The sequence below is a fragment of the Falco rusticolus genome, chromosome 17 (genome assembly GCF_015220075.1).
Source record: "Falco rusticolus isolate bFalRus1 chromosome 17, bFalRus1.pri, whole genome shotgun sequence".
Taxonomy (NCBI): Eukaryota; Metazoa; Chordata; class Aves; order Falconiformes; family Falconidae; genus Falco; species Falco rusticolus.
This window is the reverse complement of record NC_051203.1, coordinates 5576335-5601601: the sequence shown is the minus strand read 5'-3', so window position 1 is coordinate 5601601 and position 25267 is coordinate 5576335. Positions and strand designations below refer to the sequence as shown.

General features: G+C 49.7%; 1 protein-coding gene across 1 annotated transcript in view; it reads left to right on the top strand.

Annotated features, from left to right (window-relative positions):
• PLXNA2 (plexin A2) overlaps window positions 1-25267 on the top strand; it is a 180276-nt gene that overhangs the window by 52751 nt on the left and 102258 nt on the right. The window contains exon 4 of the mRNA XM_037410617.1: window positions 20209-20343. Coding sequence (XP_037266514.1) covers window positions 20209-20343 — 135 coding nt within the window. The remainder of the gene's footprint in view (window positions 1-20208; window positions 20344-25267) is intronic.

The window sequence follows — 25267 nt, the reverse complement described above, 5'->3', positions numbered from 1 at the left end:
CTACTGCAGGCACACAGATCATGAGCCCCTGAGCAAGAGATGGAGCTGAAACCACGCGATAAACCAAGCATCTGCCTTCTGTGCCACGTGCAGAAGACAGAACCTATGGATGCAGCCTGGATCGATGGTGAAGGCTTTGCCCCTTCCCTGTGTAAAACATCCAGAGCAAATGTAGAGTGACAGAAAAGGGGTCACTGGTCTGGGTCACCACTGAGGTGGTGGAGGAGATAATCAGACCCTTTCCCTTCCAGTTCAGTGCCTGCCAAAAATGCCAGAGCGCCTTAGAGGAGTGCGGAGCCCAGCGAGGCGGAAGCACTCAGCTGGCCACGTGGAGAGGCTGGCCGTCGTGATCGAAGGCTGGCGACGGCAGCGCCAGACGAGCCCGGCTTCCCTCGCCCGGAGAGGTGCCGCGGAGCTCAGCCCTCGCTCGCCTCGTCCTGCGCTGCAGAGCCATGGCGAGCGGGGATTGCCAGGCGGAGCGTGGAACATGCGCGCTGCCCCATGCTGCCCCTGAGAAGTGGGAAACTTTTCCTCGTCAGATGCTTTTCTAAAGTGTTTTGCCGTCCCTTGGGGGCTCAGGGGCATGTTGAAGCATAGCAGCCAGCTTGTATTAGGATTGCTGTTCATAAAACTAAATAGCAGATATGCTCCGTGGGGGCCCGAGCAATACCAGAAGACAGCACTATTTAAGAACGAGTGCGCTACCTTAGACACGCTAACGCTGCTCTAAGGGTTTTTCTATCTAGCAGCCTCACAAGGAACATATTGGTATTTTGCTGCTGTTTAGTTCAAATTTTCGTCCCCAAATAAGGCTTTGCTTGTGATAGCATCTTCGAAAAGGCTCCCTGCAGGGGATATTTTGACAGAAAGTGTGATAAAATATAATGCAAGTAGATATTGTCCTGTTTGCGATTTATGAGGAATTTTGTAACCTAGGGGGAATAATTCTATATCATGTTACGGCATATAGTATAGATTCTCTCCTCTTGCTTGCTGTTTCTTTGCATACATAATGAGCAAACCTTCTTACGCATTTGCTTGTATCTGAAAAATTTTGTGGCTGGGTTTGAGCAAATCAAGTTCCTGTCTCCAGTATCTTTTCTTCAGCTTGTCCCCAGATGATCTCAGGGAGCCACAGTTATCCCAACTTTCTCAAAAGCAGAAAATAAAATGCTTTCTGTGAAAACTGCAATTGCTTTTGACAACTCGATGGCTCTTTGCAATTGGGAAACCACAAAAAACTCCTGGTCTCCCCAGTTCAGCACCAGCTCTGCTTCCTCACATCTTCCGTTGTCATTTACAGCCCCGCGAAGTGGATGTGAGTGCTGCGAGTGGATGCGAGATGCTGATTTAGGAGCTTTGAGATATGTGGTTTCTAGAGACACCTAGGCAATTTAGCTGTGAAAATCAACGGGATTTGTATGTTTTTGGAAATCTATCTTTGCTCGCTGAGCACATGTGCAAATGATCAACAACTTGAGACAGGAGATTTGTTCCTTGCTACCTCTTTCTGTCAGCTTTTATTTGCCTTCTGTCGCCCTTATGCACAATCTATAAGCCCTCCTCTTTTGCATGATTGTCTCAATTTGCATTTCCAGCAGATCCACTGACATTTGGCTGGACTCTGGGTGAAACACTCCTTGAAATTAGCCTGCATGTTGAGTTTGTTCTGAGAAGATAAGAAGGAAAGTGGCAGGGGGGTCTGGGGGAATTATGCATGTGAAACTGCACTGTGAAATTAGCACCAACAGTCAGACTCTAGGCCAGAAATATTTCTCTGGGATTTGTTTTGGAAGCAGAATTTTTTACCATGGGCAATAGACTCGTCTCCCTCACCCCACTGGCTTTCAATCCCAGCACAAGCCCGTCTGAGGAAGCCAAAGGATAAATTGTCTGCTAGCTTACTCTAAAGTTGCTCTGTAGTGCTGGCAATATGATACTGAAGAGGAATTTTAATTTCATGCTGTGTAAGAAGAGTGCATGCAACAGTAGCAGCCGTATGGATTTTCATATGAATAGACGTACAGTATTCATAACAGGGTAGCAGTGTTGTCCCGCAGGTTTTCATTCTTCTTGTTTCTTTGCTGTTTTCACATTTCCTTTGCTGTCCACCCGTTCTCGCACTTGCTGAAATGGAAAGTATGTCCTTGCCAGATGGATGTACAAAGTGATGAGCCTGTTTCTCAGTTATATTGCAATTGGCTTCAGAGACCTTTTGTTGCTTTAATTTCTGTGCAATCCAAGTGCAAGTCTGTTTTGCTTGAGAGGGAACATTTTTTAGCCTTGTGCTTCTCTTGCTCAGCTTTGCGGGTATCTAAGCAAGAGCAGTTTTCAGACAGTAGAGCCCATTAATGCTGCTCTGTCTCAAGGACACTCTAAAATAATGTGACTTAAATGGCTTGCTTGGTGGGGGAAGGCAGGTCGCATGAATGTCCAACTGTCGGCAGAGGATCCACACGGACGGGACGCGCGGGCTTGGACTGGGTACGGTTCATGCATTTCAGCCCTTTCTTCTTCCGAGCGCTGGTGATCTCTTTAGTTTTCACCCAAGAGATGAAGTCATCTCAGTGGCAAAGAATCTGGTTTATAAAATCATCTGTGTTGGGCTTTTTTTTGGGCGGGGGTGGGGAGGGGTATGTGCTTTGTTTTATTTTATTTTACAATTCTTTTAAGCATTTCTTAGGGGAGGAGCCTGAACTGATTTTCCTTGAGGTTGCTGATCTAATACGTTCTCTGCAGCCAGAAAATTCGCTTTAAATAAACTTCTCCTAGTAACATCTGTGAGGTACATTGCTTTTCCAGTTTCCATGCTAAACTGGTCATTAATGCATCTGCACATCCCTGCATGTCTGTCAAGCCCAATCAGTTTTGCCGGTTAGGACAGGTGAATGAATCTGTCTGCCTGCAGACTCTGCTCTTTCTAATATCCCTACGTGGTAGGAAAAGGCACGGATTGGGGAAATCCTTTTCCCAGCTGCTGAAGAGGTGTGCATGTGCAACAGGAGATGAGCAGAGAAATACAAGGGACTCGTTAGTGCAGAGCTAGCTCCGGACACCGAGGTTAGCAAATGCAGCTGGAGGAAGAGTTTACAGCAATGCAAATGATTCTCCCTCCCATCCTCATCTTCTCTCTTTGACAGCTGCTGGCAGCATGCTAAGCTGAAGCCCAGCAGCGACAGAGCTGGCTCCTTGCTTTTCTTGCCAGCCTGTGTAAAAGATGGAGAAACCCGGCAGCTTCACCAGATGGACTTTGCTTTGCAATCATTTACAATCCTGATGGGTTTGTCAGGACACATCCTCCACTCCGGTCCCTCAATGTCCCTTGCTTTGCTCCTGCTAGGTGAGGTGGGACATGTTCCCGCAGGTGAGGGAAGGTGGCAGCTTTGGCCAGGGCTTCGCACCTCGGCGCTGACCCTGGTGACGGCTGCGTCCCAGCAGAAATGCTACACGCTGGAGGCGTTTAGATTTAATGGCTTCCTTCATGGCTGTGGATTGATACAGCTGGGAAACATATTAAAGAGTTCAGCAGCAAAGCAGACGCATAATTAATAAAATACAGATTTCATTTGAAATCATTGCCCGAAATAGCTCACTAATGGAGGGAGAACTGTCTGCTGAGTTACAGTGCCGAGTCTGTCTGTGCCTGCTGGCACGGCTGGTGCAGGTGTCCCTTCAGAGAAGGAGCCGAAGGCTGAGCCCCCCCGCTGCCCCCACCACCCTCTGGGCACCCGGCGAGGGGGGAGCAGCCCGGCAGAGCCACGGCAGAGCAGGGGCACCGCCTCATCTGAGCTCTCAAGAGCCAGTGCCTACCCACTGCCTGGCTAAGTCCGGCAAAATCCAACCAGCCTGTGAGATCAGACGTTTCTCACCAACGTAAGTTAAAAGCGGTTTGAAGACTGTGGACTCACGGTCAGGGTAAACCCACTGCGTGAGCTGCTACGCCTCCTCTGTTGGATGTGGTGAGCTCCACTGGGGGCTGGTGGTTTGTTCTCTAGGGTATATCTGAGGGATGCTCTCGTGGCCTGGAGAGGGAGAGGCTTGCTGCCTGCCCACCCCGGCAGGAGCTGGCACCGCTACGGGAGGCATCGCTGCTTCCCCGGCAGCCTGGCTTAGAGAGCCTGGGAAGAAGCTGTTTCAAGTGCAGGTTAAGAGGGAAGCTAAAGTGACCAAGCAAATATCCCTTTAGCACTTGTAGAGGCTTTGGGATCCTCTTGTAAATCAAACCATGCAGGTAGCCTCCAGGCGTGGGAGTGCAGAAGCACGAAACATTAATGAGGCCGTGGAGCATCCTTCCTGGCTCTTCCATGGTGGCAAAAGCAAAGGCGAGTGTGTTTTATATTGCTGAGCTTGTGACTCTAATGACGATGCAAGTTCTTTAGAAGGAAAAAGGGGACAGTCTGGGGAAAAGGACCTTCTGGGCTGGCTTGTTCCCAAAGATGCAGCAGCATACAAAGCTGCTCATGTTGCTTGCTTGCTAATTGGAGTTGGCTGTAACTGATTTAGAAAGTGATGGCCTTAGGGAGCTGAGATTGTTGTTTGTGTTTGTCTGGGATTAAATACAGATGGAATTAAAAAGAAAAAAAACCACACCACCCTTGATTCAAGGAGGAAGCTTTGATGGAAATAAATGCATGCTGGTAGAAGAGAGCGGGTAGATGCTGTGGTTGCCTGGTCTGGGTTTTGGTAGCGTTCTCATAGAAGCACTCGGGGAGACAATAAAAGGGTAGAGACAGAAATAGAAAGCAAAAAGATAAGTGGACTTTGAAAGAAGTCATATTAATAATGAAAACTGGAGTTTTTGAAGCTGCTTTAGAAGAAATTTTCAAGGCGTCAAACCGCTCAGGGGCCGGCTCTTTGGCAGTTGGCTCAGCCGTTTGGTTAATTCGGAATTCACCGGACTCCAGAGGTAGAGAACAGGACCTGGCTCCCTGCCAGGCTTTCTGCTCTGCCCCCCTGGGCTGCAGGGACAGAGAAATACCCAGGCGTTGAAATCGCCAGGCCATAGGACCCCAGTACCCGCAACATTTGAGTCTCATGGTTTTAGGTCACTGAAAGACTTCTTTGCAGCTGAGCGCAAACCATGACACACCTAATAAATCACGATGCTGACAAAATATGAGGCCTGAAATCATTAGCAGATTACATTATGCAGATGTATGGATATGGAGGGCGGACTGTGTTAGTTCCGGTGCAATAGGAAGAGAAAGGCAAGAAGTAGCTCAGCTCCTCTGATAATAAACAGTGGCATCACGCTGGAGTTGCAAAGGGGCTGCTGCAGTTGCTGGCGCTCGGTCACCGGGAAAAGCTGCCCTAGCAGGTACCTTTCCGTATCAGTTTTGTCTCTTGGGGGTTTTGGCTCAGTTTATAGCTCTTACTCTAAAAGCTTTAGAAACATTTGATGCCTATCTCTTTTGACTGAGAGCAAATCAAATAACTTGTTAGAAACTTGAGCTTCTGGGGCTGGGAGTGGTGGAAGCTGGTAGCCTCATGACCCAGTGTTGGCCTTCAGGTCACTTAAAAGCTGTCTGTAAGTAAAGTTGAGCAGCTCCCTTTCCTTCCAACACCTCTTTCTGCCCCCTTCACCACCCCGTGACACTTCTTACCAACTAGCTGCAAATCTGCCAGTGCTCATTAACACAAATGCAAACCCTCCCGAGATTCCTGGGTCTGCCTGGAGACACTTCCACCATCCTCTGGTGAAATGGCAGCTGAGAAAATATCCAGTTCACTGGGATGTAGCTTTGATGTAGCTTTAGTGCATATGAGCTGGTAGCAGAAGATGCTGGGGTGGCTGTTGTATGTGCCCAGTTGGTGCCTCAGTCCCAGCTCCCTGCCAGGCTGACCTGGGACTGCATTCCCAGTTGTACGTTGCTGGATGTGCAATAGGGAAAGTGGGCAAAAAAAAGCAGCCAGCCTCCAACGAGCTGCCTACGGCTCCTCTCCTCAGCTAGCGACTTTCCACAGGCCTTTAACGGGCTTTGCTTTGGGAAGGCATGTGCGATGGAGAGAAGAGTTTGTGTTGGATCTAAGGCAAAGAAACCACAGACCAGTCAACGCACAGGCTCATGTGTCACTGGCATTCGATACTGGGGGTTTGGGCAGGAAGAATTTCCCCAAAGCTGGAATAATTACTGCGAGGCAGCAAAGTGAAATACACCCACATTGCTGCGACCACTGCGACCCGCAGTGTGCAGATGTGGTACCCCATCTGGAATGCATTAGCCAAAGCATCCCCATCCATGTGTTAGCCTTGGAGCAGAGAGCATGGTCGGGAAGGGAAGGGGTGAGCACATCGCCGCTCTGGGCGGTTGCAAATGCGACTCGGGACGTGCCTGCAGGTTCCCACCTCCCGAGGCAGAGCAAAGAGGAGGGTGATGTGCAATTTCTAGCATTGCCTTTTGAAACATGGTCACCATGCGGCTGCAAGACAAGAGCTCGCCGGCTGGAGGTCCTCGGGGAGGCATTTAAGCAGCAGGTTGTTTGCTTGGCTTGAAGTGCTGCTCCCACGTAAAGGGAACGATGGCAAAGCACCAAACTGTGCCGTATCATTGCTGCTCGCTTAAATCCATATTGATGTGTTGCCATCCAACCAGGAGACTCTGTGTGCAGTTGATAGTTCATCTACAGCGCCTTCCATGGAAAATAATGTGTGTTTGAAAGGAGGGAGGAAGAGGAATTGGCTTACCAACACAACGCAAGCAAGCATCTGGGCTCGCTCTCCTTAGGGGCTTCTCTTTAAAAGGAGCTTTGAGTTGATAAATTTTCACTCATTTTGGTATAAAGAAATCTCCCTGGCTTTGATACAAAGAAGCAGCTTGCTCTGCTCACTGCTGGTTTGTTTACAGAGCAGCCGTGTGACAGGGAGGGGAGAGAGGGGCAGTGCTGGGGGGACCAGAGCCTGGAGCCCAAACGCGGGCAGAGCCAGGCACAGCCCCCCCGCCTTTCATCAGCCTGTGGCCTCCCTCAGAATTAAGAGTTATAGCTGCAAAAACATATATGAGTGGCTCTCGCCTGCCACAGCATATAAACAAGCATTCTGTAAGAATTCAGTCTGCAAGGCTGAAGCTGTGAAATGGTTTTCAGCTTTCTCCTTATAGAAGGCGGGCTGCTTGTTTTGCAATTTCAAATGCTGTATTTCAGAAGGCTGATATTAAGTCTGAAGACGAAAGATGTGACTACTTGAGAACTGGAGTAGTCTGTAATTTCTATCACAAGCGAGTCTTAGAAAGACAACAGAAATATTTGATAGTGGTTTAAGTGGTTCAGATCCTTTCCATTTTGCTGGGGGATGGATTAGATGGTTATGTGAAGGTATCTTCTAGCTGTGCGTTCTTCATTTCCCTGCCTCCTCGTTGGCACGTACATCCACGCTCTCTATTCCTCACCCATCTGCTTCCACTTCCCAAATTTCTAACATTTTACTCCTAAAATTTTGCCTTCATGTATATGAATGGAAAAGAAAAATACCACTGTAAACTATAAAGGCTCAGTATCTGGGATGAATTTCGACCTGCGTGGTAAAACCTTTAAGTGTTGCCATCGCCTCCAGCTCCGGCGGGTTGTGCTGGCAGAGCACGGCTGACAAGGAGACTGTTGCTCCATCAGGGTCTTAATTTTGACTGCCAGACCCCGAGTTTAAGTAGTTAGGGGTGCTGTAGTGTTAATAACTTGGTGGCAATCACTTAGAGATGCAGATGGAGCAGGGGGGACCACTCCAAAATCAGCAGCTAGTGTGGTTCTGGGGGAACTGGTTGGCTTGTTTCGTGCCCAGCCCTTCAGGGCCGTAACCGGAGCTTGGTGGAACAGCAGTTTCAGGGATATCAGACCTATTGCAGTCATGAAACCACTTAGTCCTGTTTAGGAAAACAAGCCTACAAGGACAGCAGAGGGGGAGTTGTTTCAGTGTTAAATTACTGAACCACACACACAGTATTTGCCTAACCAGCTAGACCTGAATTGCTGTTCAAACAGTGCTTTTCTGCCTGACGTTGGCAATCAGGGAGCTAATTACACTGGATTAGGGTTTTTCTCTTAATTACATGAAAAATTTAGCGCGGCTGATGTTCATGAGGCTGCAGGGGATTAAGGCGGAAGCCATGTGTTTATCTACAGGTCAATTATGGAAGCGAAAGCAGTAATGTGGTGTAGCTTTGTCTCTCCCACCCGTGGACCCCAGCCTGAACCTATCTCACGATGTTGATTTTGGGCCATGGGCACGATAAGGGATTAGCGGTGCCGGCTGGTGTGTGAACAAAAGCAGGGGCCTGGGGGAAGAGCTGCCTCCATCCTTCTAGCGTGGTGCTTGTCCTTCTAGCATGGTGCTTGTCCTTCTAGCGTGGTGCTTGTCCTCCTAGCGTGGTGCTTGTCCTCCTAGCGTGGTGCTTCACAGCTCTGGGGCAGATCTGCTGCCCCTCCTGGTGCAGAGGGAGCTACAAGCCAAACCTCTCAGCAGCAGCCAGGCAGGGGTGACGGGCTCCTGCTGCATTCTGGCGTTCGGAGCGAGGTGCTGCTGGTGCACACCAAAAGGGACGTCTTCAGTTCCAGCCCTTTAGCCGTGGTCCCTCTTTCCCTCCCTCCTCCCAATCCAGGCATGTCTAATATTGCCACTGTGCTTTGCCTGGGTCACACTTCGTGTTGTTGCCGTGGTGCTGTAGCTGCTCTTGTGTTCACATGCCAATGGCAGCCGTGGCCTCCAAGGAAGAGCTGTGGCATCAGCTTCTGTGACCCCATGTTATGCCGCCAAGGACACTGTGCATCAAGCAGCATGGCCTTGGGCACATCCACTCGCCTCTTTTGTGGGTGGGTGTTGGGTTTTTTTAAGTGAGGTCAAGAGGGAAGCCCAGAGCTCCTTGCCCGCCTGTCCCTGGGTGGTGCTGCCAGAACTGGGCTGCGGGGGCTGCAGCTCACTGCTGCTCTGCAGGGCTGCGTTACTGCATGCTCGCAGCATGCTTTGGAGCTGCAAAGTACTTCAAGTCTTAAACACAGTTACTGAGTACTGATTGCAGCACCATCCCGACTGCTTCGGAGATAACAGGCGGAGCACTGAGCTCCTTCAGGTTCCTCTCCTTCCCCAGCTGGATTCAAACTTTACCTCTGAATTTGGACATTTGAGGACCAGAGAGCTGATCCATCCATCAGCTTCTCCCCTTTCTTCCTCTCTAGCCTGGTGCACAGCATGGCGTTTTATGCTGTCCCAGGTCTGCCGTGTGTGCCCGGCAGCTGCACCCCCCCTCCCGAGATGGGGACGGATGGGGACAGACACCTGCGTTGAGCCCAGTGATCTCCCTGCCGTGTTCAAGGCAGTGTTCGGCAGCATTACATGTGTTGCATATACAGATTATTCAGAGCCAGTTCATCTGCTTATCTGCTGATTAGTTCTGGGATGCTGGAAAGGGCATATGCCGAAGGCTTACTGAGTTACAGTGCAGAGATGGAAGAGATATTTTTTTTATTATTATTATTTTTTATCCTTGATCTGCCCCAGAATAGCATTTGGGAAGCAGCTCACAGGGGCAAAAGCTGTCGCTTTGGCATGTGCCACGCATGCCAGAAACACAAGCTACCCCAAGCCTCTGCTGCTGGTGACTGTGAGTTCTGAGCTTGAATGAGCAGATAGGAAAGCATAAAGAGAGATTGAGCTCCCGTGGATGTACACTTCCCTGAATCCTATCAGGAGGCTTTAATGCTGCCAATACAGGGCCCTGTATAAGCAAATGCCCTTGAGCAGGGTGCCAGCTGGCTGCTCGTCGTGCATCTTGGTCCTGCGTCTTGCGTTCTCTGATGAAGCCACGCTTGGTCCAGCTCCTGTATGCGCGGTGATGAAGGAGACCCAGGCACTGAGCAGGTATCCCCTGGCAGGTAGTGAAATGCCGATGAGCCCCGCTGCCGCGACGCCCAGGGAAGGGGAGGGAGCCGGGAGCTCTGTCGGCACGGCCACCCTCCAGGAGCCGTGGGGCAGTGCCAGTTTGGCCGCAGCTCTGCCCGTCCTGAAGTGACCTCGCTTGCAAGGCTGTTGCTCTAGTAAAATTCAGCCTCAATAGAAGCAGCGTGGTCAGCCACCGGCTGGCAAAAGCTTTTGACTCCTTTGTGCTTTGGCCCATTTCTTAACTAGAAAATACCCGTTTCCTACCTGCACCTCTGCCTCCCCGGCATCCGCACGGTTGTAACCCGGGGGAGGGTGATGTTCCCCACAGCTGGCCAGCGCCTGTGCTGGAGCAGCAGGCGATGTGGGAGAGCCTCATTTCCTGGGATTTAAGCGGAGCTGTGCACTCTGTAATTTTCTCACATCCTTTGCCCGAGCAAGGTTAGATCTGATCAGTAACACATGACTGGTTCTGCATGCACAAGTGGAACCAGAAATGTGCACGGCCTCCTTGTTCACCTGATCACTCCTGTCTGACCTAAAGCATGGCAAAGCTACCAGGCAGGTTTGCTTCACAAGTTTGTAAAACCAAATTAAGATTCTTTTATTTCTTCTGGGGTTTTGGCCTTTAGTGGCTGGCAGTTTGGCTTGTGTTGCACGTTCCCGGGGGGGTGTTGGGCAGGAAGTCTAAATCGTTTGAAACATATTACTTACATGATGTTTTTGAAAGGGAAAGAGAATAATATTTCCTGAGGAACTTTCTGGTTCCCACCTGATCAGCTGCAAGCTGTGACTTGGGAGAAACAGGGTTTTCATGTGACAATTTTTGACAGTCGTTTAGTTTTTTCCTCCTTGGGGAGAATTGCGACTCGCTGCTGCTCGTTCAGAGCAAACTCCACATTAGACAATCTTGTCTAAGTGGCTTTTTATTCCATTTTACATGGCCACTCAAGGTCAACAAACCAAACTAAGCAAAACCAATCCCTTCAGCTGTGAAATGTACTGCTGTAGGAGGATGATGGTAGGGAGAGAGTCTGACACCAGGCTGTGGAGGATTATTCAGCTGGAAGGGCACAGGTGAGGTGTGGATAGATAACACAGATACAGTGCTATTTTGAGGACTTTGGTGAAGTGCTGCAAATGGTATGTGACAAGCAATTCTGAGCAGATACCCATCCATCGCCCTAAATAATACCAGCTCTGTGTTTCCTCTCATGTTTTCTGCTGGTCACAGAAGACTTAGGCTCAGCACTCTGTTGTTTTCCTTCACTGTGGCTATGGCTCACTCCCCAAAATGCTCCTTGCAACTCCCTCTGTCACTAAGCGTGTCCTGCAGGTGGCAAATGGCGAGGCATGGCTCTCCTCTGTCCTTGCTCCCGAGGCCCTTTGGGCACCTGCTAACACTGAGCCCAGCTATGGGCTCAGGGCAAAGAGGAGAAAAAGCCAGGGTATCACCCAGGTGTTTGCAACACCCAGAGGGCTGAAGGGCAGAGGGGGGTCAGCCTGAGCTCAGAGCAGCCAGGGCTCCTGTTGTGCCCAGCTAACCCGGCTGCGCATCCCTGCCGAACACTGCTAGGGCTGTGTAGAAGATGATGCTTTAGGGGGAAAAAAACACCTCTGCCTGCTCCGGGAGCTGTCCTCCTCTTTGCTTGCCTGCACTTTCATTTGCTTCTCAGCTGTAAGGGAGGGAGTTGGATTAAAGCCGCACAAAGCAGGAGAAGCAGGGGTAAGTCAAGGAAAGAATGGCAGGGGCTGAAGGAGCACATTGCAGACAGGTTAGCGTGCAGTGCCTTGTAATCCAGCAACACCTCCCTCCTTCCTTTCTTTTGGAGGCCAATGCTTAGTCTCTTTGATGATTTCCTTGCTCAGTGCCAAAATGTAAAGCCTGCAAGCAGCAAAGTGCTGCTAACTTAATGATTTCCATTTCCCAGAGAAGCACTGAGGCATCTCTTTAAAAATAATACAGGAATGTAAAGGGAGAAGGGTGCTTATTGCTGAACAAAAGGAAAAAGAAGTCATTGCACATTGAGGCTCTTTATTAGGGGACAAATTAGAAGTGAATAGGTTTTGTACCATGCTGTAGACATGCCCTGAGCTGTCCTCCTTCCAGGGAGTAAATCCACAGGACACTCTCAAGTGTTTCTGCCTTTAATGGGTTGTACTTTGATGCTGGTGGAAGGTGCAAGGCTGATAGCCCTGAACCCCCAGCAACAGTCTCTTTGCAACAAGTGCTCCAAGAAAAAAGCACCGCTCCTTTGCAGTGTTCCCTGCCTGGCAGCCTGCTCCCTGGAGCCCTCCGAGTTAATAGTCTCTACCTCCTGCTTTTGAATTGGACCCTCTTCTGCGCTGACTTTCCTGAACAGGAGAGAAGGCAACCTTTTTGGGTACTTCTGTCAATCATTTTTTTTTTTCATCTCACTACTGTTCTTAGCTAAGCTAGGCCTGCTCTGTGCCATGCAAGTGGTGATGTCACGACGTGGCTTTGCACTGATTCACCAGGGCGTGCTGAGCCTTCCCAAGGGCACAGGGATGGGAAAGAGCTTCCCTCCCGATGGGAATGCACCCGAGTGCTGGGACTCAAGGAGAAGACAGTGCTGCTGATTTAAAGCACAGTCCAAAGCAATACGACCTAGCCAGCCAGCCTACCCAAATTTGATTCTAATGACTCCATCCCTGGAAGAATACTACTTAATTAATTAGCAGCTCATTTGCATGAGGTGGCACGTTATTAAAGTTCTACTGCTGCAAGTAGGGCTGTGACAAGGTGTGAGCTGACAGCTTTTCAAATAAAAAGTCTTTTAAAGGAATGATCTTCTGAACTGGCAGCTTTGTTCTAAATGAGCCTCTCATGCAGTAATAAATTAAAGACGTGGGGGCTGCTGATTAGTCTCTGCATGGTGCCTCCGTACCATCCTCCCTGTTTATCTTGGAGGATCAGCTCTCCAGGAGGGTGGAGGGAGCAAAAGGATGGAAGAACGAAATAAAGACTTAGGAGAGAGAGAGAGAGAGAGAACAGCTTCGGTGGCAATCTTCTCTTAAGGTTTTGTCCTGATACCTGTTAGGATGGCTGAGCTGCAGCTTCAACCCAGCAGTTGGCTTTTTTCACCTCCAGCAGCTAGCAGAGAGGCAGCCAGGGGTTCCTCTCCCAAGCTTCTCTGGCCACCCATGCACTCCTACGGTGGCACCTTGAACACCGGTCTCGCGGGGGGGTGCCGTTAGCCAGGGACACGTGGGGCTGCTGAGACGGCTGCGATCTGTGGGACAATAACCTGTTGACTGTGGCTTGAGCTTTAGCACAGAAGGAAGGGTTGTTTCTTCTTTGTTTGTTGGGTTTTTTTTAAAACCTGTCTTGCCTTCCCTGTAGACGGGCTCACTCTCTTTGAAAGGGTAAGATTGAAAGTGTTCAGGTCTCTGTCCATTGCGGTTGCATGTGCTGATTCTGGGCAGGCTTCCAGCCGTCCTGTCACGCAGGGCTAGGATTCTAGCCTTGCTCATGGGAACGGTTCCCACCCTTGGCTCTGGAGATGCACTAAGGGAGAGTTAATTTGGGTTGGTTGATTTGTTTGCTGGGTTGGCATTTTTGTGCTTAGCAGCATATGTGGGTGCTGGTGCTGCAGACTACAAGCCCCCACTCCCTGCAGAGCCTCCCAGGACCCCGGGGAAGGGGGGTCTCTGTGCTCTTCCCCAGTCAGCCCAGCAGTTCCTCTGGGGAGCTGCAGATTCCAGGTTGTGACTTTGAACATGTAGCAAACATTTCCCAAGCAGAAGAGATGGGAAACACATGTGGGTGTGAAAGACACATACACAGAGACATTTCTGACATGAGTATTGAATTCACAGAAACCTCAGATCTATAAATAATTCGGATCATGAAGCTTGATCAGAATAAAGTCGGGCTCCAGCTCTCCCTGCCTCCCCCCACACTGTGCATGGCTGTACAGCTGCTGACCCCGCGTTAGCTCTGCTGCCCAGACCTGCGGCACGGAGCCTGCTTCCCTCTCCCCATCCCCTTTTGAAGGTGTAAACTCAGGCACGCAGCCACACAAGCAGGAGGTGTTTGCAGATCCTGGAAATGAGGGGTCACCTGAGCGGAGGGTACCAGCAATTTCATCTTTCGGGAAAGGCAAGATCTGAGCAGGACACGGGCAGAGGAGGTCTGTCTCCTTGCACCTGGAGCTTCCTTTAGTTCAGGGAGGGAATGGAGGAGGTAAATGTCTCCAAAAAAGGGGATTAGGACTCAGAAAGCATGAGTAGAGAAGGCGGTCTTGGCTTTGCACTGCCTTGATGCTTTGTCTGCATTGTGGCCAGCAGCAGGAGGGAGAAGTTGGGATGCGAGGCTGGGTTTGCCTCAGTGGGGCTTTCATGTCTCTTTGAAGTTTAAAAGGAAGAGTCACACACCGCTCAATATACCCTCTTGAAACTGGGTCTTCCAGCAGTGCCCAGGGGTGGCGTGGGATGAGATGCTGGTGTGATACCGTGGGCTGCTTGTCACCGGTCCTGCCGATTCATCCCCTTCCCAGCCGGCTTGGCTGCCCATCGCTCTGATGGCCGCAGCTGCCCTGCTCATGGCCCCTCTCTGGCACTTTATAAAAGAAGGATCTATGTCTGCAGAAATTGAAGGAATGGTCACGGTAAGCAGCCCTTGAGAAAAACCCTCCTGGGTGCCATGCAGCTCCAGTGCCTGTGCACTAGCAGGGCTCGCTGCAACGAGCTCTTTACCAAACCGATTTTTCTCCCCAGCTGACGCTGTAGAGTTTTGTAAGGGCAACCCCAGTGGTAATTAGTGAGTGTATTTAATGTTTAGTCAGACAGTGTAATTCTGGGAAGGGTGGATTTTCTACCCCCTCAGAGATCAGATCGTTCGGACTTGAGGAGCTGTTTTGCTCCAAGCCACTCAGCCTGACAGCTTCGTGATTTTCTGGAGCAAACCCATCTATCGAGGTTTCCCCACGCTATCTTTGGAGTAAAAATGATGGTGATGCCCACTATGACAGACATATTTTATCCTAATTTGGGAAAAACGCATAAAGAAAATATGACAGGAGAGAAAGACTGGGATATGAGGAAGCCTCCAGGTAATGAGGTTAATTGGATATGCTGATTTGAATTGAATGTGCATGTAAGGGTTGTCATTAACTTCCTTACGGACATATCTATGATTTAAAGGAAAGATACTTAATGGGATTACTATTTCACTTTAATTTCAAGGGGGAGACTTCCCTCGTGGAGAGCAGTGAGTTCAGTCACACTCCTGGTGTTCCTGCCTGCAGAAGGTGTGAGCAGGGAAAGCCGGTTCCTCAGGGCTGGGTTTCTCCTGGATGGGGACGCGGTGAGGGATCTTATCCAGCAGTTCAGGCAGGGTCCTGTGCATTTGCATTACCAGATTCACATCCCAGATCCACTGTGGACTGGCTGTACCACCCCCAGCAAACCACTGGGCTTCCCTGTGGTTTATCAACGACTGGCAAATGGCTCTGACCTGGCTCCCCGAGCACCAGGAGTTAGCTGATGTTAGCCGTGCTCTGAAGTTGTGAAGGGGTACTTCTCTCCCAGAATAATTTCATATGGGGTCTGAAGGACTTTTGGAAACTTCCCATATGAATATTTGCAATTTCTATTCCGGATTCTTACCTCCTAGAGATCGCCATGCTTTTTTTTTTTCTGGATGTCAGAGGATGCAGGACCCATTAGCAGCACGCAGGTGCCAGCATCAGTAATCCTGTAAAACAGTACTGCAAGAAAAGGATGTTTCTGAGGGGGGCAGGGAAAGTGGCAGGTCATGTGCATCTCACCTCCTTCTTAGTTGTGTGAATATAGAATAGCCTGCTTTTAATTAAACTGGATTAGCAAAAATAAATCCTTTTTGCAAAGATTATTTGGCAGAGGCACACACGCAAAAATCTGGACTGGTATTTATTTATCTTGTCCTGTCTTTGGGGAGCTTTTGCATTGCTGAGTCTCTTGCTTGTGGAAACTTTCTCCCGTACCAGGTCTAGGTAGGAAAGGCCCCACATAACCGTGGACTGAAAGAGGTAGGGAAAGGGTATGTAAGCTGTGCTGCGCTCCGGCCTCATTCAGAAACCTGCTGCCAGTAATGGCCTTTCTGCTAAATTTCCACTACTGAAGCAAGAAATCCATCCTAGAGCTTTATGGGAAGCTTTACTGGGGAATGCCCAAGAGCTGAGATGTGCAGGCGTAAACAGCAAAAAACAGCGGCAATTCTGCAAAGATGCACCTTGGCGGTGAGGGCTTCTCCTTGTTGTCTTTGGTTTCTAGTTCAGGCAGTAGATGCAGTAACGCTCCAGCGCGCATTCCCAGAGCTGATACAGTTCTACTTGAAACGTCCATTTTAGAGAAATGCAATGTTATTTGATAGTATTCACCCTGAAGGGCTAGAAATGGTAGCGTGAAAGGAGCAGTCCTAAAGCTCCAGGGTTGACTGGGCTTTTCATTCCGTCACCGTTACGCAGAAAGATCAGCACGCTCAGCCAGACTGTTGTTCCTCCTGACCCAGGGCATCATCTCCGGAGCCCATCCGTTGCCTCCGTAGATCTTTTCACATGGCAACCAGCAGCAAGGTGCTTTGGGATCCCTCTCCCATCAGGTGCCTGTGGATATGGGGAGAAGCTGCAGTTCTAGAGGAGTTAATGGGTGGCCTCGCATCTGGGACCCAGGATGGGGAATCAGTCCCTTCATGCATGGATTTGTTCAGCTGTTTTTCTGGCATCAGGCATCTCATCATGAGTCAGCCTCATTGAAACACTTGTAATGAAAACAGACAGGTAATTTAATCATGGAAAGTTCCTACAAAGAGATTCAGTGTCTTCTAACGGGACTCTGCTGGGACAAACTGGTAGGGAATCCAGAGGTACCTTACTTCTGGCATAGGCTGGGCAAACTAGCAGAAACTTTAGTACAATAGGTGTGTTGGAGCTTCGTGTCATATTAGATCCTTGAATGGCTCATACGCGGGTGCTACGCTGCAACATCTACGTGTCACAATGTGGTATTTTGCTAATCTCTTAAGATAATGCAGAGCTTATGCCTGCAGTCTGTATTGTGGGGGTATTAGGCTCAGCAACCTGCGCAGTGCCTTTGAAGGGCTGCAGTTCCCTGAACTGAGCAGCATGCTGTTTTTTTAAAAAACGTGGCGTGTCGTTAGGTACTTTTTGAGCCATATTTGTAAACATCCATCAAGAGCAAGCGAGGAAAGCGTGGTATCTGTCCCAGGCGACTTCTCTGATTCCTGTCCAGTTGTGCGAGCCTGCGACCTGTCCTCCCAGTCTCCACTGCCTTTCAGGTGGCTGAACACGTCTCTGAGCCTGGACACCTCTGGTTTCCATTGCACCGATGTGCTTCTCCCCATAGCCACCTGCTCCCTGTTTCACTGCGCTCCCACCCGTTCCAACCTGCACCGCTTCCCTCCGTGCCTTTCTCTTAAACCCTTCCCATGCCCCATCACCGTGTCATGGAGAGAAGAAAAATGTGGAGAGTTAGGGGGACATAAAGGACCAACCACCAGCAGCCCAGCCCCATCCTGCTCCTCCCTGTGCTGCATCGCTGTGCCTGGAGCCGGGGCTCAGGGGTGAACCCAGACCTGGGGGTTGGGACCACGCTGCTAGTGGTGGCTCAGCAGTTCTCTGGCGCTGGAAGGGTGCCTGTAAGATAGGCAGAGGGATTATTTCTCTCTCCAGACGTCAACAAGAAGCTTCCTGCTGAGGAGATGAGCCCTTTCTTCTTCCGCATTCACAGGAATCATCTTTCTTCTCTGACATCATCATTTGTTGTCATGGAAACGAAACCCTCAAGAAGAGATGCAGTGGAGCATCCTGGTGTGGGTGGGTGCATCTCAGGCTGTGGGATACCCGGGTGGGTAGGACACAGGCCGCAGCAGGCGGGACGGGACAGGAGCGCTGCGGGCTCTGCTCTCCTCCTGTCCTGTGGCCTCTGAGCAGCATGGAGCCATCTCACCTTGACAGGCTCACTGAGAGACCCCAGGTGGCTCCTCCCGCCTATGGGGGTGGCAGGAGGGTGCAGGCAGCACCCAGCACCCCATGCAGGGCTCCGGCTGTGTCCCAAGACACCCGTGCCAAGGCACAGCTCCGAGCACGCATCCAGGCTGGAGGAGCCATCACGCGCATGGTGCTGTCTCCATCCCAGAGCCTCAATTCCCAGTTGGAATTGGCCTGCACAAGGCTTGTCCAGTGGTATCTCTCTTTATTAGCCCTGTCTGACCTCATTACTAGAAAGAAGCTCAATTTAACGAGCTGCTGGTGCCCCAAGGGAACTCTGAAAAACAGTTGTTTTTCACAAAGGCTGCTGATCCTTCATGTCCAGCGTTTCCATTCCCGTTCGGCCATTAATCAGGTGTTTGCATGGAAGCGGCTGTGTGTCCCTGACAGCCCAGTGTCCCTGCTATTTATTCCTCAGGCGATTTTGCAGCCTTGTGCCTATGTTCATGGCAGGCCGGGGTGGGATATGACAGTGGTGCACGCACGGGCAGTGGGTCTGGAGGCAGCATGGGTTTGCAACACCCAGCAAGGAACTGGTCTCACACTGGTCTCAACCTTCCTCTAGTTCTCAGTATTTCACGAAGGCAGTGCAGTAGCCTAATTCACACAGGTGCAACTAAAGCAGGGTTTGACCTGCTACTTTTGTTTGGATTTTCCTTTATGAAAGTTCAGGGGTTTTGAGCCAGACTTGTGCTGCCTTCTTAGTCCTGCCAGAGGCTCCCTGCATCTGGCTATGGGTGTTAAACCAGACCCCTCTGATGCACACCTGATGTTCTTTTGTATCACTAAAAATTCAGAAGGTAAGGAGAAAAGAGATAAATCCAGAAAATAAATGCATTTGTGTACCCAACATGTCTTTATATGGCAGGAGGCACCAGGGCTCTTTCCAAGAAGAGGATTTATTTGGAGGAGGGTGCAGGGGAGCATCCTTCCTCTAGGAGCATGAAGATATCCTTGTATTTCCAGCTGGGGTGGCACATTGCTCAAATAAATTTTAAGATGCTTAACAACCTGCTTTCTTACCTCTTGGGGACATGAACTAGAAGAAATAGACATCCCTCGCTGCTGCTCTGTCCTGCATCTTCTGAAGGCATAGGCTTGTCCAAAGCCGGTTCTTCGTGCCTCTTCTTCGGTACCACAGCCAGGCAGTGAGTAATCGAGCAGCAAAAGGGGATGCGGCAAGACAGCTCGGCATGAGGCTGCAGCAGATGGCATCTCTGCGATAAGAGGTTTTTCCAGGGATGGGCAGTCCCCCATGCAGCCCACTCCTCGCAGGGCAGCATGCACATGCTGCGCAGCGCCCCGCATGCGGAGCGTGTTCCTGGCCCCGCCACACAGCATCGCTGTCGCTGCGAGCCACGGGGCCAGCAGCGGCTCCACCGAGCCCTTGGCTCGCCTGACTGCTCTCCTCTCCCTGCCTGACGCCTGCCAGTGTTTTCAGCTATGTAGACACCATGTTGCGATGAAATGGCTATCCAAATATGCAAATCCTGGTAGGAAAGACAATGTAAATTGTTTGTTTATCCTCCCTTCCCCTTGCATAGCCCCCAAGGCCATAAATTATTAAGTTTGGAAGAGATGGCATATCCTCAACAGCAGCTGCTGGTGGCAGGGATGGGGTTTGTCACAGCTTCGCAGGTTTTCCTTCAGGAGCAGGAAGTTGTCTTTTGGTGGGGTGGATGGATGGATACTGGGAGCCCGGCAGACTGGACAGGCCATGTTAGTTCTCTGCTCGCTCAGAGCAGGAGTGGTTTCCCCTTGCTGAATCCTGCAAATTTGAAACTAATGGGATGGCAGCAGCAGCTCCACATTTCTAGGCAGAGGTGGTATTGTAGGAGGCTTCTGTGGCAAGAAGAGGTGACGGTGATGTTCTGAATCTCAATCTTCATGCGTCTGGGGAAGAAAGAAACAGGTCTACTGTATCTTGTTGTGCTGCCTGGGGATTATTGTGGCCTTGTTTCAGGCTTATTTTAGAGAGAATCTGAAAAGTTTACTAGCTTTGTTACTCTTGAACGCCCGTGGTCAGTCACAGTGTGCTGGCAGTCTGTGTGCTCCCCTTGCGACCACAAAACTTTCTCATTATTTCTTGTGGGTTGGGGAAATCACATCAGCTTCAGTGGAGAGGGAGCCTTTGCTGTAACTCCTGCCCCCACACATTGCTTGCTAGCACTTTGCTCTGTCTCCAGCTTGTGAGCTGAGGTTTTGAATTAGATTCCTTTCCCTACCTTGTCCTCCTCCCCACAACTCCCCCCCTGCAAAAAAAAAAAAAAAAAGAAAAAAATTTAGAATTTGGCTGCTATGAAAGCACCTGTAATCTGTTTGTGCTTCTTCCAGATCCGAGCAGATGGTCCTCCCCATGGTGGAATTCAGTACGAAATGGTGACGGTTTTCAAGGACGGCAGCCCAGTCCTTCGAGACATGGCCTTCTCCATCGATCAGAAGTATCTGTACGTCATGTCGGAGCGACAGGTAAAGCATCTGCTTCCGTACCTACGTGGTGGTGGCTTCCTTCCATAAGGAGCGTGTTGTTGGAGCGCATGGAGCTGAGGTTGTGTGCTGAGCCCCACGGTGCCTGGATCAGTACGGGTAGATGGAGCACCAGCAGAAGCTCAGTTTTATCGGCCTCTGACCAGAGATTGTTATCAGTGCACAAGGGAGAGAGTTGTACCCACTTACTCTTGTCTGCAGGCGTTGGGAACCGAGCTGAGCTGCTGCAGAGGAAATGTGCTTTGGGGCTCTGAACATCCCTGCCTAGATAACAAGATCCTGAGCCGTAAGCGTTACGATCCACTCCCCACAGTGAGGCTGGCAGGCTGTGGTTTTGCATAGCTTTGTCTGAGCGTTTATGATGCCTGCATTTATTTATTTATTTATTTACTGGTGTGGTTTAAGTGATTGCGAGTGATGCTAGCGTGCAGAGGTGGGACCAGGCGTGGTGTGGGTATATGCTCTGCAAGTAACGCTTACACTGCATCTGCACCGTGCCGTCCGTTGACATGCCTGTTCTGTTGCTGCCTGGTGCCCACCCCGGCCCAAAAAAGCACAACCAAAATGATTAGGATGGGAATTTATAGCTGACAGTCCATGGGAGGCTGTTGCTTGGGGGAGCCAGCACAATGTAAATAATCTGGGACCTTCTGTTCTTCTTGGAGACAAGAAAACATATGAAGACCCCACCATTAAGCCAGACTTCTGGGTTCACTGACTCTGTTGAGCATTTTATTGGCTATTACTCATGACTGTGTAATTCAGATTAATGGAGCTGGTGCCTTGTGGGTGGTGGAGACAGGAGAAGGGTTGCATCTGAAGTTGTCTGGATGCTGTTAAATTTTTCAGCATTGAGTTAACCCTCTGGTGACTAACAGCTTTCCACATCTGCTGGTAAACAAATATCTGTCCTCCCTCCCACCTGTTCCTAGAGAGATGCTACGGAGAGGTATCAGGGTGCAGTGCTCAAAGATCTACTCATGGGGGTAGAGAGCAAGCAGCTATCCTCACAGCTTGCCTTGCCCGAGGGAGCTTACGGCTCCTCCCAGAGCCAGCAATACTGTTTTGCTAACCTGTAGCAAAACAAAAAAAAAAATGGCAAATACTTAGCTTGGTTATAACTTAAAGCCAGGGAATAAATATTTAGAAGAGTGCAAAGTCTTCTTCCTGCTAAAAGACTTAACTGAATAAATCCCTGTGGTTAAAGAAGGCATTATATGCTTGTTATAGCGACGCAGTGATAGAAACTGCCATGAAAAGCCAGAAATTTAGGATCCCATTCCAGCTTGGCCTTGGATTAGATGGTAATAATGAGGATCTATGCAAACTTTGAAATTGCATTATTTTATTAAAATGTTAATGCTGTGGTCATTTTCTCCAGGAGCCACGTGCTCCTCGTGCTCTCACCAGGGAGGAAACGATCCAGCGTGTGTCTCAAACAGTTGAGGAACTGTTTTCATTAGGAGGAAAATCCAGTGGGAATGCCTCCAACTCATCTTTTATGAGGCGAGAGCGTCTTAATATTCATCAAAGTGCTAATTTGCTTAATTGTGAAACAAAAAGATGTGAAGAGAATTAGCAAATAATCGAATATTTCTGGAACGTTAATTCCATTTCCAGCCACAGCTCTGGCAAAACGTTGGCCTTGGGGGAGACTCCAGGAGCAGGGGGACACTGTCCCTCATTCCTTGCAGGACTCGCTGTAGGATTTGCTTTTTTGCACTTGCAGAGATGTGTGCTGTGGGTCCAGAAGTCCTGGCATGCCATTACATATGGATTTCGACAGCTCCTGTGACCCCACTGCCCTAATCCTGGCGATGTGATAGTTTAGCAAAGTGGAGAGGAGAATGTATTTTTTTTTTACCTGAGTGCTATATAAAGGAGCCTGATGATTAAAAAGGGGTCAGTACCAAGAGGAGAAAGATCCAGCAGCTTCTGAGGCTATAAATGGTGGGAAGTGCCCTCAGAAGCAGCAAGAATATGCAGTAAAAATGTCTTCTGAAGTCTGGAAATCTGGAACAAAATAAAATTCTGCCACAGTAAAATGACATAGAGAGCAGCTGTTCTTAACGTCGATCTGCTGCATGTTAATGTACTGGGGGAGGATTGTCCAGAGCCTGTGATTTTAAATATCTGCTGAGAAAGAAACAGGATATGTGCATGTTTAAAAACACATCTTTCAAAAAATGAGGGGGGTTTTTTTGGTGTAATTCAGCTAAGAAATGTGTGCTCCCCAGTAGTGATCAGTAGCAGGTCTCGAGCTCCTGCGGCCGTGGTGTTAGGTACAGACCAGCAGTAAGACGCGATGCTCTGTTGGACTGTGATGATGCTGAACAAACTGAGATGTGTGGATGCTTCCCAACAAAGCATAGATGTACCATTTCGGTCTGAAGCCCATCCTCCTCCTGTGCTAGCAGCAGCTAGGATCAGCTTTCTGCTGAAATACGTTAGGGAAAGTAGTTGCTTCATTCTGAAATCTGGAGTTGTGGTTGTAGGCACAGTCCTTCCCCACTCCCCCTGGCTCCTGTCCCAGCCCTGTCTGTGCCTCGCTCCAATTTATCCGCAGTCCTTTTGAGCTCTCCATGAGCCTTTCATGTTTCATTGCCAACTTCTTCCAAAGCAGAATATTTGACATTCGATTTCACTCCCACAAAGCACAGAAGCAACAGTTGCACAGCCCAGTCCGGGGGAGAGAAGGATAAAGAAACTTTGCTTCCAGCCACTTACTCAGAGTTCTTTAACCACATGATTTAAGAGTGCTTATTAGGAGCTTTTACAGGCTCTTTTCCCACTGCACCTGGTTTCAAATAGCTCTTTACAGCAAAAGAGGAATGATTCTGACCCTGACAAAAGCAGAAATTCATTTCTCAGCCTTGCTCCAGCAAGAAGCGTCATTCCTGCCCACAAGCCGAGCAAGGCTTGGATAGCGCTAGATGCTGCTGAGATGGAGACGTGTTGCATTCGCAGAGCAACGTGGGGTGGCAGGATGGGAGTAGCAGTGGGGCTGGGGAGTGCTGGCAGAGTTGCATCATGCCCCCCGACCGAAATAGCGGTAGGTGCTGCGGGTGGGTCAGCTTTTGGGGGGACCCGCACAGCTGCAGCAAGAGGATTTTCACCAGGGCTCTTCTCAGCCAGAGCCCAGCGTGAGCTGCCTCTTGTTTTTCATGGACAGACAAATTCAACTAACAGTTTCTATCAGAAAAAAAACCCCAAAAAACCCACAAAAAATATTGAAGTGGAATTGGTAACCTTGCTGTCGTGATGGGCTTGTCGGCTGCTTGGCTGCCCTCTGCTGCGATGGTGAGACGTGAGGGTGCACCCAGGGCTAGGAGCCCCCACCCACCAAGCGGCAGGAGAGGGGTTAATGGCAGCGCAGGGCAAAACCAGTGACAAATGTTGTGGGGCCACCAAAAGCCCCCAGATTAAAAATCTTCCCATTTTAATGGTGAGTCTGTCATGGAACCCACACCAACATCCCCTGCATGTGCCGAAAATCTCTGATTTCTTGCTTTCAGAGGGAAAGACTGAGGCTTACAGGAAAAATGCTGCTTATAGTGAGAAAAAGTGGCTTTATAATTCAGTCCTGAAGCATTAATTGTCTGTGCGTCAGGGAGATGGTAGGTTTTTTTAATGTATGAAAGCTCAGTGCATTTCAATTAAATAAGCCCTGTAGGATGGGAGCAATTTTCTGACTCCAAGGCTGCAACCCCTTTTTGCTGGCTGTCTCTGCTCCCCGTGCAAGTTCAAACCGTTGCAGCCCTGGTTTTGCATGCAGCAGGTTTGACTTTGCTCCCACGTACACCTTCAGCCGTCGCGAGCTAACCCTGTGAGAAATGGTGGGCATACTTCAGCACGGAGATTATATAAGCATCAGCGGAATTGGGGCCAAAGATTTTTGCAGCTCTTGATAGAAGAACAAATTTTGTTATTTTTAATCTGGGAGTGAGCGGGGGCTCAAATCAAACACATTGCAGGCACCGGGGCAGGGATTGCCGTCTCCAAAAGATTTCACCACCTAATCAAGGGCTATAAACATGGAATTTAAAACAGCGTGATCAAAATAACTTGCAGGGCTTGTTGGAAGGAATATCTCTGCTCTAGTGAAAAGAAACATGGCCCAACAGGTCTCTCCCCCAGTGCAGAGCTGTAAGCCCTGACTGCAGGGGCTTCTCGCAGCCACAGGCAGCGAGGGGCACAGGGTGCTGGTAGGGGCAGAGGAGTCGGGCACCAGAGCAGGCGTTCCCCCTCCTCTCATTGCCTTTTCCCCACTGGCAGACAGACCCTACCAAGACGTGTTTTTCCTCCTTTATTTTCCCAACACTTTATTTTTTTTTTTTAGCTAATGATCCACCACTTGGTTTTGCTAATCACATAAATAGTTCGATGAGGTGCTGAGGCTGTGCGATGCGGGTCTGCTCCCTGATGGGTGAAGCAGCACCTTCCTAATGAGCTACCTGGCCAGGATGTTGCAAATGCAAAATTCATCTTCCATCAGCATCCTCCAAAATCCCTGCACATTTCATTGCCTCGGAAACACTGCTGCTCTCAGCTCATCCATAGTTACTTCGGTGGTTAATTCTGCCACAGGGGGATGATTTCTTTCTGTTTTTATACAGTATGTAGCAGGGAAGCATCCTGCTCCGTGACTGGGAACTTCACTGTTCCCGTGGTAGAAATAATAACACATAATCACCCAGTGAAATGCAGATAACATCAATTAGCACTGTGGAGCTTGGAGGGCCGTGGACCTCTGTAGCTTGGGATGTACTGAGGAATTCTTTGCCCTTCTAGCAAGTACCAAATGCTCTGCGGTCGGTTTGCATGCATGATGCTGAGCTGTGTGTGGTGCTGAGCCCCTCCACGCCTGTTGCAGGATAACCTTGCCTTAGGGGGAGGCAAGGAGGGT